Below are 15,279 nucleotides of genomic sequence, written 5' to 3'. Positions count from 1 at the left end.
TAGAGAAGCCACCAGGACACTAAGTGTGTGTTTAATTATTCATGCTTAGTTTATTTGGACTTGTTCTCAATTTGAGGCACATCAATCTTTTCCCCAGTGAGGAACTGCCAGATGCCTCCTCGGTAGTTCTCATTTCCCAAAGCGTACAGGAAGACATTGAAGGTGGGAGAGGTCTTAGCCAGGATAGGAGCCATCTGTAGAGACAGGTGCATGCATGATAAGACCTCAATATTCAGATTCTCATGAAAATGAGCTAAAGATATTTATATGATTATATCAATATTCTAATTATTCTCATGGTTTTTGTTTGTAGAAAAATGAGAAATGACGGCATGAATTGCTGTCTGCCACAGTGTCTTTTTTAATACTACCACAGGGGGTGACAAAGTCAGAAATCTTCATATTTGTGTTTACATTTAAGATATTTTTCTGTATATATTTACTGTATATGTATGTATGTCCAACATGTACATGTTGTACGATCTGCATTTCAAAATATATACATTATGTTTTGGAGAGCTTTTGTGAGCATGTACTATGTGCTGGCTGTCCTTACCATCCTGAGCTTGGGGGACACCAGGTTGGCGTTCTCCACAGCGGCGTAGAAAGACAGGATGCCATAGGGGCACCAGCAGAACAGCAAAGTCTTAAGAGGAGTGTTGGGGTTGAACTACACAGGGTAAAGGTTAGAGAGAGGCAGAGCAGGAGGGATACATATGAATGATTAGTAACAATCAACCATAAGGAGTGAAGGAGACAAAAATGCTGTGCATCATGAGATCCAGTCACACGCCTGGGATAATGTCTGTCTGTATAAAGATCATACATGCTCAGCTATGAAACAGAAATAGCTAGCGAGTAAAGGGGCAGTTTGCTGTAATCCAGTGGTCAAAACAGACATTTAACAGGTTCGCCTCTTAGCTTGTTTCAACTCGGCATGGAGCTATAGGATGGTTACACTAAGTGAAATATTCATACCCACAACTCCTTGTTTTTATGGCTGCATTTTTCATGAAATGGAAATATTATAGTTGTCTTGTGTCATCATTTTATACACATTTGGCATTTTTGGAAACTTTGGCATCTCTACTTGAACTTAAAATCAAGTAGGTTTAAACAAAGTTTGTCATGAGTTTGTACTGACGGGTGTATTACTGAGGACCCAAGGAAGTGCAGGGCTCGAGTTTGAGCTCTTGAGATCTATGGGACATATTTACTAGTAATGCGTTCTGTATACACTGTGTAATGTATTCAGAGGGGACCCCTATTAACTGTTACACCGCCGAACAGCATGCTGGGCACAGCTTGCTCTCTGTCGTTCGCTACAGTAAATCCAAGAACAGATGAAGAAAGAGAGACTGGAGATGTTACATTGTAGGAAACTCAAACATTTCAAGCATCAGCAATGTAACTTTCAGAAGGAACGTTTCTTGGAAATAGCCAATAGCAAATAGCTAGCTCTTAGCAAATGACACGTATACTCTAGCATTGCTGGGGGAAGCAACAATGTCATGGCAGGTGTATTGCTCAGGACCCAGGGAAGCGTAGTGTTGAGTGTGAAGTTGTTTGGATGAGCGGTAGTTGAGAAAGCTGCAAGCAGCAATACCAGAGGCCAAGCAATTGGCCCGTTTTGAACACGCAACGGGCACTGCGCTAGTCTTTATAAGGTAACATCAGACAGAACTTCTCACTACTTCTTGGCTATGGGACACGTCTGGGCAATTGTATCCCTCCAGGTTTTTATGGCATACATTGTATGACTGTACATTACATTCATTACATAATTACAAGGCACATCATAGTGTCTCTGCAGCCTTTGTGTGTGTAATGAAAGAGTCTCCAGAAACTCAGATGACTGTGAGTAATAGGGTTTTGCAACATAAAGTGAGGCAACCTGATTCTGCCCCTGAGGAACTCCACTATTGAACTTACCATTCACAGATACATTGTTCTTTTCACTACACACCAGCTACTGTCCACATTCCCAACTAAAGCACCCGGTCTTTGCCCCTTGGCAATGACCTATATATGTCTTTTTTGTCAGTCTGAATAAGGACCACGTGAGAAAGTTGTGCTTACACTAGAAAAAGATTAAATAGAGAATTCCTCTTCCAATGGGCAGTAGTGGATGATGTATTCATATTCTTTGTTTAAGAAAAAGTACTAACACTATTCTACACTCAAAATATGCAATACTGTAGTGTTAATAGTGTTTAAAATAGTTACTGGATTACAAAATAAAAATACCTAGGGACCGTTCGGTATTTATGGAATGGACCACTGGAGCTAAATAGCGGAGGGTCATGTCTTTTTATTCTTTGTTGAGGGGAGGGTCATCCAACTTTTGTATTCATAGTAACAGCAAAATTTCAAAGTGGCTTGTTTGGTGCATATTTTTCCATGTAGCTCTTAGTCTCGGCCCTCCTTCGCTACCAGATGGGTCTGACCCATGAGTTTGGCTGTGGGGCACGGGGAGCACTGCCCCCCTGGTGGCTAAAACGGATAATTGCATTGTTTAAAAAATGAGTGGAATAATTACGTCTGGCATGACCAGATATTTTATAAATATCTTAGCTAAATAACACAAAACAACTAAATGGTAGTAGGTAATACGTCTGATTTCATATACTGCTTTAGTAAAAAAAATATTTCCTGGCTGACGATGCAAGCAGCAGGACGTAAAAAACGAAAATGAATATTGCTTGTCTCGACATCTTACCATGCCAAGGTTGCAATAAAGGTTTCCTAAATGCCACATTTGATGTCAGCTTACTAATTGATTGCGGGTTTTGTGTAGATTTGGACTACGTTTATTCCACTTTGTTTAAACGGCGAAGTGGAGGAAGCCTAGTGATGAGTCCATAGCAACCAGTTTGTGTGTTGAATGTTACCCAGAGTGCTTTGCTGAATGGTCTAAATTTTTTGTTTTATTTCATGTGAATACTAGTTTACTAGAGGAGTAACTTAGTATTTGAAGTAATGCAGTAATGCAGGAAATGTACATTTAGTTTCCATGCTTATTGTGTTTCCACAACAACGTTAGTGAGTAAATTTACTGAAATGGCCACCACACCATAACAGAGGAGTGTGATGCGTCAGATGAGAATGCAGAGGTTAAATCATGTATGTCATTGCTGTAAAAAAAACAGTGATAATCTCTATATATTTGCCAATCGTAAACCTGTGCAGAAGGTATCGATAAATTGTTCGGGGAGGGTCATGCCTTTTTTCCAAATTGTTTTTGAGGGTCATAGAAAAATTATTACTGGCGAGGGGAGGGTCATGTCTATTTTGACTAAAGGTCCCAAAAATCCTCCGGTGGCCCCTTAAATAAATAACGAAAAGTCCCTTAGCATGTTTCCTTAATATCTGATAACGCATTGGGGTCATTTTTGGATTTATTACAGTAAATATATTACATATTGGACCTTTAAGTATTAAAGGAATACGCCACCATTTGTTGAAATAGGGTCATTCACCGTCTCCTCTATATTTATATAGGTGGGCAAACGCATTTTTGTCTCAGTGCATGCATTGTCTTAGAGCCGCTAGCTTAGCTTAGCTTAGCGTAATCAATTGAATCCTTTGTTGCCGTTAACATTTTGTGTGTAAAAGTGACCCAACAACAACAAAAACAAAACCTAATTACTTCTTGTGGCCTGCATATTCACAACGAGTAAAAATAGCAATACAAATTAAGACTAGACGATTTCCTAGGCAGATATAGACTTTGGACTATATTGGGTGGGCAGTGGTGGCCTATTGGTTAAAGACGCGAGCTTGTGACTGGGAGGTCATCAGTTCAATCCCCAGACCGACAGGATAAAATCTGGTGGGGAAAGTGAAAGAACAGCGCTTGTCTCTTCCTCATTACCACCACTGAGGTGCCCTTGAGCAAGGCATTCCAGGTATGAATGTTTAATAGATATCGGCAGCCTGCGTAGCTCCACAACTGAGCTCTGCTCTGCTGGGGCTCAGTGAGGGCAAGTCAATATCTGCCTAGGAAATCGTCTAGTCTTAATCTGCATTGCTATTTTTACTCGCTGTGAATACGCAGGCCACAAGAAGTAATTAGGTTTTGTTTTTGTTGTTGTTGGGTCACTTTTACTCACAAAATGCTAACGGCAACAAAGGATTCAATTCATTACGCTAAGCTAAGCTAGCGGCAGCGCCGCCGGACTAAGACAATGCATGAAGTAATTAGGTTTTGTTTTTGTTGTTGTTAGGTCACTTTTACTCACAACATGCAAAGACAAATATGCATTTGCCCACCTATATAAATATAGAGGAGACGGTGAATAACCCTATTTCAACAAACGGTGGTGTATTCCTTTAAAAGTTAAAGTACTCATTGCAGAAAAATGAATATTTCCATTATGGATTAATCTGCTTATTATCTATTCTGAAAATAGTGAGAGATCTCAGAGCCCAAAGTGGCACCTTCACAATGCTTGTTCCAACTAAATTCCCAATTATTAAAAATATATTTAAATTAGTAATAAGAGAAGCAAAAAATCCTCACATTTGTGAAGCTGGAAATGCTTTTGCATGAAAAATTACTTAAATTATAGTTGCCAATTCATTTTCTGTCAATCGACTAATGGTTTCAGTTGGACTTTTATATACTGTTGGGTAGTTTAATTTATGAAAAAAAACATATTTTATAAGGTCATCGTATGTTTATGTTTAGGGTTGCACGATATGAGGATAATATCTAATTGCAATTATTTTGACCTATATTGCGATATGATTCACGATATTGGAGGGGAATGATAATTTTGGTATCATTATTCTCATTTTCATTGAAAAATATTAATATAAAAAGATTTAAATGACTATAGTGTGATTTTTGCGAGGATTTCGTGTGTAGAATAGGATTTTCAGGCTGGGACGTCTCTGTAGCACCACAATACTTAATACAGAATAGTTTGACACATATTTTGCCTTTAACAAATATTGCGCCCTTCTGCAATTTGGATATTGCACTAGTCGATATTGCGATTTCGATAATATTGCGATTAATTGTGCAGCCCTACTTAGTCCTGTACTTGAGTAAATGTACTTAGTAACATTCCACCACTGCCAATGCGGAGCTTCAAAGCAGGAAGAATCCTTATGTGAATTGCATATTGGTAAAGATTTGTGCATTAGTTTTCTCTGTTACTTAAAACTGCCAATGTTGGGTTTCACAGTTAGTTCTAAATTTCTCTGCATCAAGCATGTTAATTAATTTGGGTTTGGAGCAACTGAAGAAAAACAGAGCCAGTCTGTCTCTGTGTTGGTATGAAAACATAACATTACTATGTTAACTTTAATTGGAAATCTCTGTATATCACTTTACACTAATCCCACGAGTTGTTGTATTTAGTTATTTTCACTTACCCTGGGGTTTCCAGTCTTCTTGAATTTCTGTGCAATGGACTGGTAAGAGGACATGACAACAAACACCTGGATGACCATATTGAAGATGGCCATGGGGATCAAGTAGGACACATAGTTTCTGTGGAGAGAAAAATTCACAAAAGGCTGTAAACGTAATATAAACTATGTGTTAGAGAATGCAATCTGTATTTAGTGTGTGTGTGTGTGTGTATGTGTGTGTACACTGTATTACCTGTCTCCCTTGCTGTAGTCCAGAGTGCAGCATGTCCTAAGGGGCTCATAGTCGTACTCTCCCCAGCCAATGAGGGGCATGGCAGACCAGAAGGCAGAGAAGATCCAGATAAATACAGCCAGAGTGATGGCGCTGCTCCACTGCAGTTTTGTCCCTGATAAGAACAGGTTCAAAACATTCACCATCACTACTTCTAACACCTCCAACAAAAGTCACACTACTGCAGAAAGACTTTGTTAGCTGTCTAATAAGCACAGATAATGGTGTGAACATTTACATCTATAACAACTGTTTGTTATATATTTATATCATATATATTTTTGCATATTTTTTGCCATGGTGTCAGAGTGGCCTGCAGCTAATTTATCAACAACAGGCCACTTGTGGACCAGCTGGCCTCTTCAGAATAGCAGGTCTTAAGATCAGCTGGAGACCAATAACCTGCTTAGTGTATGCTTAAATGGCAATACATTGATTGTAATAGCAGCTGTGGATTCTCAATGTGTGTGTGTGTGTGTGTGTGTCAGAGAAAGAGAGAGCCTGTGCTCTGTGAGGGAGGAAAAGTAGAATCCATTTGGTTGTTATTGTACTTTACCTACAGGGACAGAAGCAGGTGTTGACTTACTTGTGCAGTACTGGTGGTATCTGTCCCAGGCGATGGCGGCTATGAAGTGGAGGCTGGCGAGAGCTGTCACGAAGCCATGGAAACCATGAGTCTGGCATCCTTGAGAGCCATAAGGCCAGTACCTGGAGACAGAGGGTGATTTTATAAATGTATTCCTTTATTCACGTTAAAAGAAATTAGTAAAATTGAGCTCACTTCAGCAGGATGTGCTTAAACAGCTTATGTCCTTGAACAAACTAAAACTGATAGAAGCCCTGAATGATCAAGCAATTAATCAATTTACTAGTAGTAATAGTAGGCTATATATAATCCCTAGACTCATGAACAATGAGAGCAGCATCTCTCATCTCGTGATTACAGCTCGAAACCCCCCTGCACATTATGACCCCCGCATTGCAGCCTATTGACCCCTGTTCTCTGCATCCCTGGTTCCTGCCTGTATCGATAGCCAGGTAGGCTATTATCTGTTCATTTCTCACATTTCATTTGGCCACATTTGGTCAAACCTTGATATATTCATTATGAAAGGGGTGGTTAGGCTGCATCACTAACCTCAGGAAGCTGGAGAAAGCGGCGATGGTGGCGTTCATAGCGATGCCCATATCAGCCATCGCTAAGCTGAACACTAGGAAATTGCTTGGGGTCCTCAGCTCTCTCACTTTGAGGAAAGCAACGATTGTCACCGCATTTAAAAAGAAGCCCAGCAGACCTTTGGTGGAGGACAAATATACAATCGTGAATGAAGGAAGTGTACGGCGATGAATTTGAATGAGTGTGCACAGCGATGATGATTGCGCCATATGCAGCACCGTGACATTTCATAAACATGCTTCTTTCAAACATCGCAGTCATGTCTTTGTTTACAGACTATACGTGAAGATTAATTTGCAAGTTTAAAGAGAGAAGGAGCTACTGCCTCCCACAACATAGCCATACTGTCATTGACCGGGGGCGTCAGGTCCTGTCATAGGTTAAAGCGGGTGCTGTATTGTAGCCTCGCAGTGTTTTTGGCTTAAATCCAAAACAAAACAAAAACACTCACCCTCCACAAGCAGACACGATCCTAGGGAGAACACATCAAAGTCGGAGAAGCCCTCCGGTAAAGGGTAAGACGAGACCATCCTGAAGTCGTATTGACACTATAAAGTGCAGCTGTCAGACTTTTCACTCCACCCAGTCCTCTCGTTTACGATGTGCCTTAATGTGGCCGAAGGGAGCCCGCTTTTAAAGGGGCATTTCACGTGAAAAGCGCGCTGTACTTTATTATGTAAAGCCCTCGAATCTCTGTCGTCCCAATCCGTGCAGGAATGTCTTAATGAACGTAACCACACAAACTGCAAAAAAACCTTAATGCGTATTTCCCCACCGCAACCAGTAAAGCTCTCAATTAGTTACACAACAAGCCTTTGTGTCTCTGGGTCCCAGTGAGGATGCAGCCGTTGCTGATGTCAAAGGACGAGGCGACGCGTGTAATGCAGCCCACTGCTCTGCATCGCTCTAAGGAGACAACAGGTGTCTGCAGAGCTCCAGCCAATCATTACTACACTCACATTTAAGAGGTAAACGAAGCCCTCAAAATACAACATTAAAAAAAATTCCCTCCATTAACAGCAACAATAATAACCCTATTATTCTTAGACTTCCATGTTCTTGCCAAAGGCAAGAGTGTTTGAGTCATGTTACATCCAGAGGCTATGTACATGTGAATAAGTGTAAAGAAATGTGGTGTCTAATCTAACAATGTATGTGATGTATTTCAATTCATTAACCCTGCTCATTCGCTGGTTGATGACACAAAGTGATTATTGTGACACTCACATGATCCATGTGAGTACTGTTGATCTGTATCTTAATGAATCATTTGTCCCATATGGCAGGACTCTGTTTTGAAGTGTGGATGTGAAACTGGTAAGTCAGCATTTGATTTGTGGATATAAAAATACAGCTTTTGATAGGCACACTGACCTCAAGAGATTAAACAAATATGACATCTGTCTGAAATAATAGACAAAACCAAATTGCACTTTTGGATCTGCAGACACAACATGTGTCAACAGAAGATTGATTCAGTCTGGAGTTTCCTGTGTGATAAGGGAAATTTGTGGCATACAATAAAAGCCTGCATTCCAATTCAGCTTTAGCAGTAGATGACATGACATCCAGCCATCATCCCCTGCCTTCAATAGATTGGTCATGCTTCAAATGCTAAATAATTTGCAGCTTTTCATACCATAGGGATAGAGGGAACACAAGACTGCCATTGTGTGACTAAAGCCTTTCTCAGTTTCAGGATTATAAAATCAGAAATCTTGGTAAATATAGGTGTAAATGAGTTAAACGTGCAAAATCATATGGAAATGCAAATGGTCAAGATCCAAAAAGGTACAGTATACTTATATATTCATAGATTTTTTATTTTATGACACTTCCTATCCAAATAAAAAAAAAGGCTCCCAACAGAACATAAGTTTAAGTGTGCAGTTGTCACATTTCTGCATGCTCCTGGCTTTTTCCCCCTCCAAATTTCCTGTCTTAAAAAAATGGTCTCACTAAAAACTGAAAACATTTCAATGTTTTAACAAATTGATACCATTTCCAGATAAAGATAATCTCAAATGTAAATAAATGCTGACACAAATAAGTATATGCAATAGCATTTGGATGTTTTTGGATTTTTCTGCTGAAAGTGTGCACAAACTCTAAAGTTTAATCTGACAACTCTTGCTTCATTTTAGCTCAGTAATGATATAGTATGATACAGAAAACACTCCAACCCCCTTTTTATTCGAATGTTACTTCACAAAATCTGTTCTTATGAGACTTTTTACACAATAAGAATTGCATTGCTCCTCAAATGAAGTCCAGTCTTCTGGTTCACACAATGCAAATGGGTGGCTTTATTGGCTTCAGTAAATGAGATGAACTATTTGCAGTGCAATATTACATGTTTTTCATTCATTTATCAACATGAGGGAACATGATTGCTTGACATGTTTAGAGCCTCAGTACAGACCTCCATGGTTGTGAAACCATACAATGAATGACCTGTGACTCAAAAGGATTTCCTTACAAAAGGTTACTGCGTGCCCTAAATCTAAAACAAATGGAAAGATGGAAGAATAAAGACTTTAATATACCAGTATGTGGCAAAGAATGTGGTAACCTTCCTTTCTCTATCAGTCTGTCATTATTAGTCTATATTATTTATTAATCTTGTTTAAACTTGTTGTTTTACTAAAACCTTTGACCTGGCTCTGTGGTTAAATTCTTTGGTTGTTGCTGCCAAGTTGTTCAAACACATTCAAGGCCTGTTTATCACCATCTCTTCAATCCAGAGTCAGCACACTTTTCAGTGCCAGCCAAGTGTAACACTGAACTTCCAGAGTGATCAAATACAAAGGGGGACACAAGGAATAAGTGCCAAACAACACATGGATTTACCCTCATTGCAAAACAAAAGCTTTACAATTGGAGGTATTTTCCTCGAGTAGTATTGGACTCCAAATGTGTTACTGTGGTGAAACCTAAAGGCCATTGTGAGTCACTTTCATTCAAACTGATTAAACATACACGTTTTACTATTGAAGTCTTTTTCTTTATTCTGACCAATTGTGTTTGTTCAGAAAATAGTACTTTGTTTCCTGTTGATGGATAGTTTACATGTGCAATTTATGTGCAGGTACATAGTTGTGATGAAGTGGGGTGGGGATAGGCAAAAAGGGGAAAAAACTTTAAGGATATGTATTTTTTTCTGTGATAGAGACATTTGGCAGTGAAATGATTTAATTTACTGTTACAAGTTTTTCGTCAGTGGTTCAAGCCCCACCAGCAGGGTAATTTCCTTTTATCTCTTTTTGCATGAAAAAAGGGATTTGTCTATTACTGTTTAGTTTAAGTCAAAGTCTTTGTATCTGCTTTCCAACTACAGTGATATTAGTTTTTTTGTGATACAAATATAAAAGTTCTTCAAATAAAATAAGGATGGCACATTACTTTTTTTTTAAGTGAGTAGCTATTGAGTGCAAAGGTATGGGATTAGTTTTGTGACTTTAATTCCAAGCAAAACTTCTCAAGTATCAAACAAAAAAAAACTAACTCAAGCAAAAAAATTGTCACCTCAAAGGTAAAACTTAAAACTTGCAAAGAAAACATTTGTGTAGTTGTAAACTATTGGTCTTTTATTTGTTTGATATTTTGTCCTTTTGTTTACAGTTCCCTCTGCTTTTTTCTCAATGATCAGTCTTTTGCTCTCTCCATCACGTTTGCAGTCATGCTCCCAGCTTTCTCGTTTGCGCTCCCTGACTTTTTGCTTGCGATTCTGACTCAAACATCTCGCGTGGGCGGGTCTTACAGGGGTGCGTCCCCATTGGCTAATGAGTGTTAAGGGGAAAGTTTGAGTGACAGCTCAGCCTCAGTGCAGGTAAACTAACGTTAGAGACTCAGAGTCTGGTCTGGAGGACACACAAGCTACTCCACAGGGGATTCCTACAAGATTAATAAAGTGTAAGTATTATTAATATATATATTATCTGTGATCTACGTTGCAAGCATGGTTACTAGACATTTGTTGTTTTGTTGTATTAAGTTACTAGCTAGCTAGCTAGTAAAGCTTTTTTAAGTTAGCATTTAACGTTAGCTATACTGCAAACGTTATCTAAAAGCCACCGGCTACCTTACTGAGCTAATAATTTACCATGGGAATCATGTATTCTTCGTGAGGCCTTACTCAATGGAGCTGTATTAATTATCGTCTTCTCTCTGTAGAGACCTGCAGGACCCGAGCAGAGCTACGATGATCTCCCAGGTAACCTAAAGGTTAGTAACGTAGCTATATTATGGTCTATTAGGAAAAATTATTATCCAGCTAACTACTAATTGTTGTGGTTGCTATTGGCCTGATAATACACAATGCTAGGGTATTGGTTAAGTTGTACAATGTAGAAGCTGTGAATGTAATATATATAGGGTTCGACACATACATTAGATAATGTTCCATCTGTACACACTGTTCTTTCTTTGCACTACCTTAAGATGGCAGATAACGGACGACGCTGAAGTTGGCATCCGATTCGCAGCTTCCGATTCGGCAGTTAAGTGGAAATTTAAGGGAAACTTAAAACTGTCCGATTCAGCAGGGAAACACGATTTACATTGCTGATCCTCCGTTTTTTAACCTATTACTGTATTGAATGAGTGTTAGTCATTACGATAAATTATTAATTATCTCTAAAACACACTTTTAGATTTGTGAAAGCTTTATTGTCTTTATGAGAACACAATAAAAGTAGGTTTCACCGTTTTTTTTCATATTTAGACCACATTGGACCAGGTCTAGATCCAAAACCGCAATACCTAGACTTGTCAAACCTGGACTAAATTATCCCAGAGAGCCTAAGGAGTCTTAAAAACACAGTTTGAGATTTGTGAAAGCTTCATTCTATTTGTGAAAATGCAATAAAGGGAGATTATGCTGTTTTTTTTACACATAGACCACATTGGACCAGGTCTAGATCCAAAACCGCAATACCTAGACTTGTCAAACCTGGACTAAATTATCCCAGAGAGCCTAAGGAGTCTTAAAAACACAGTTTGAGATTTGTGAAAGCTTCATTCTATTTGTGAAAATGCAATAAAGGGAGATTATACTGTTTTTTATACACCATAGACCACATTTGACCAGGACCAGATCCAAAACCCCCGCAATACCTAGACTCGTCAAACCTGGACTAAATTATCCCAGAGAGCCTAAGGAGTCTTAAAAACACAGTTTGAGATTTGTGAAAGCTTCATTCTATTTGTGAAAATGCAATAAAGGGAGATTATACTGTTTTTTTTACACATAGACCACATTGGACCAGGTCCAGATCCAAAACCGCCAACCACTTGTCAAAACTGGACAAGAATTATTCCAGAGAGGCTAACGAGTCTTAAATACATTTTTCAGATTAGTAATGCTTTTATAGCAGGTCTGCTGTTGCTAGTTGACATTCAACGTATAAGTCCACGTCTCTCCATGTCATTTCTTATCTCCATGAGCAGGTCTTCCTTCTCACTTCAAAAGAAAAGTAGAAACAGTTATTTTTACCTTTTGGAAAACAATCAAAATATCTTCAAAGATTTGCCAATGGTTTAATTTACTCTTCAAATCCTTCTCCTTCAACATAATTGTTGTTCTCTCACCTTTCCTCCATCTGGCCCTGTTCAACCTCTCTTACTGCTTCTGCCAATGTCATTTTCCTCACCTTAGCCAAAGCTTGCACTGTGGCCTGTGTTAGAGGCAACATCATTTAGACATAGTGTGATTGGTTTTCATTTTATCTATAAATTAAGACATTTTTATTACAAAGCTTTTTGTCAGTTCTTATTCACAGTTATGAAATCTTGTTTGATTCTCACATCTGCCGCCATTTTAGACCCTGCCCTTCAACTTCTGCCCACCAGGTGTCCATTGTGTTCCTACTTTGCCAGTCACCTCACAACTGCCTGCACTCATGATCTTCATTGTCCTCGTAGCATTGCTAACATTTTGTTTTGACTAAATCTGCCTGCCTGCAAATCATGCCTGTCTTAACATTTTGCCTGTTTTTCTCTTTTTTGTGTCTGTGTTATGCCTGCCGACAAAGTAATCTCTGTGATGAATATTTGGGCTTTTTGAGTCTGTTAATCTGTCAAAGTTCAGAGCCTATACACAGACAAACCACATCTACACAGTTATATCAGAGGAGGCTGGTCCACTGTATTTATGTGTTATACTCTATACTGCTTATATTGTTTTAAGTGCAGAACTAGCAGACAGATTCTAATTGTGCATTTATATATATATATATATATATATATATATATATATATATATATATATATATATATATATATACAGTACAGGCCAAAAGTTTGGACACACCTTCTCATTCAATGTGTTTCTTTATTTTCATGACTATTTACATTGTAGATTCTCAATGAAGGCATCAAAACTATTAATGAACACATATGGAATTATGTACTTAACAAAAAAGTGTGAAATAACTGAAAACATGTCTTATATTTTAGATTCTTCAAAGTAGCCACCCTTTGCTTTTTTATTAATAAGGGAAATAATTCCACTAATTAACACTGACAAAGCACACCTGTGAAGGTAAAACCATTTCAGGTGACTACCTCATGAAGCTCATTGAGAGAACACCAAGGGTTTGCAGAGTTATCAAAAAAGCAAAGGGTGGCTACTTTGAAGAATCTAAAATATAAGACATGTTTTCAGTTATTTCACACTTTTTGTTAAGTACATAATTCCATATGTGTTCATTAATAGTTTTGATGCCTTCATTGAGAATCTACAATGTAAATAGTCATGAAAATAAAGAAACACATTGAATGAGAAGCTGTGTCCAAACATTTGGCCTGTACTGTATATATATATATATATATATATATATATATATATATATATATATATATTAGGGATGCACCGAATATTCGGCCACCGAAAATTTTCGGCCGAAAATGGCCCAAAGGGCATTTTCGGTTTTCGTACGAAATACCTTTATCCCGAAACAATACAACACGAAAAATGTTGTGATGACGCGCGAAACAGAAAACGCGACCTGCAGTGTGTCAGTACCCGATCCGTTCCACCTGCAAAGCGTCTCCTAAGCAAAGAGGTTGAGACGGACCACGAGGTGAAAACAATGAAAAGTACGCTCTTAGAGTCTGTCAGCACACGTTTCAGTGAGATCTATTCGGATCCTCTGCACTTCATCGCGACTGTACTTGATCCGCGTTATAAAGACCATTACTTGGATGCGGAAATAAAGCAGGGGGCAACGAGAAATGATCCAGGCCGCGATGGATGCGGAGAACCCGCGTGGAGAGACGGAGCAGCCGCGCCAGCGCAGGAGATCAGAGCGAAAAAAAGACTTGTCTCGCTGCACCAGATGAGGGGCATGCACCCTCGTTGTCTGATATGTTCAGTGAAATCCTGCAAGAAAGTGCCTCAATTAATAAATAATAATAATAATAATAACAATAGGTAAGCTATTCTGTTCTTAGGCTACTGTATACTGTATGTGACTATCAGATTGTAGCCATATTTCTGCTAGATATTTTTTTAATTAAACTTTAATATTAATTTATACAATTGCAATGCCTTGATTTTAGTAAAGTTAGTACACAGTCATAGCCATAAATGCAATGGTACTAATAATTGGCTTAATTTCTTTCGGTGTTTCGGTTTCGGTTTTCGGTCTTGGTTTCCTCTTTTTTCGGTTTTCGGTTTCGGCCAAGAATTTTCATTTCGGTGCATCACTAATATATATATATATATATATATATATATATATATATATATATATATATAAATGCACAATTAGAATCTGTCTGCTAGTTCTGCACTTAAAACAATATAAGCAGTATAGAGTATAACACATAAATACAGTGGACCAGCCTCCTCTGATATATAACTGTGTAGATGTGGTTTGTCTGTGTATAGGCTCTGAACTTTGACAGATTAACAGACTCAAAAAGCCCAAATATTCATCACAGAGATTACTTTGTCGGCAGGCATAACACAGACACAAAAGAGAAAAACAGGCAAAATGTTAAGACAGGCATGATTTGCAGGCAGGGCAGATTTAGTCAAAACAAAATGTTAGCAATGCTACGAGGACAATGAAGATCATGAGTGCAGGCAGTTGTGAGGTGACTGGCAAAGTAGGAACACAATGGACACCTGGTGGGCAGAAGTTGAAGGGCAGGGTCTGAAATGGCGGCAGATGTGAGAATCAAACAAGATTTCATAACTGTGAATAAGAACTGACAAAAAGCTTTGTAATAAAAATGTCTTCATTTATAGATAAAATGAAAACCAATCACACTATGTCTAAATGATGTTGCCTCTAACACAGGCCACAGTGCAAGCTTTGGCTAAGGTGAGGAAAATGACATTGGCAGAAGCAGTAAGAGAGGTTGAACAGGGCCAGATGGAGGAAAGGTGAGAGAACAACAATTATGTTGAAGGAGAAGGATTTGAAGAGTAAATTAAACTATT

At 38.5% G+C, this 15,279-nt stretch overlaps 1 protein-coding gene across 1 annotated transcript; it reads right to left on the bottom strand.

The window, feature by feature from the left end:
• Positions 1-7,681, bottom strand: rgra (retinal G protein coupled receptor a). The gene is made up of 7 exons (XM_039784536.1): positions 7,282-7,681; positions 6,792-6,948; positions 6,240-6,361; positions 5,615-5,768; positions 5,383-5,500; positions 557-670; positions 1-194 (listed from the first exon to the last, which is right to left on the bottom strand). The coding sequence occupies exons 1-7, from the start codon at positions 7,358-7,360 to the stop codon at positions 51-53; spliced, it is 888 nt and encodes a 295-aa protein (XP_039640470.1). The 5' UTR covers positions 7,361-7,681; the 3' UTR covers positions 1-50.
• Positions 7,682-15,279: the final 7,598 nt, after the last annotated feature.

Source organism: Perca fluviatilis, chromosome 19 (assembly GCF_010015445.1).
Source record: "Perca fluviatilis chromosome 19, GENO_Pfluv_1.0, whole genome shotgun sequence".
Lineage (NCBI taxonomy): Eukaryota > Metazoa > Chordata > Actinopteri > Perciformes > Percidae > Perca > Perca fluviatilis.
This window is presented reverse-complemented; position numbering and strand designations above follow the sequence as displayed.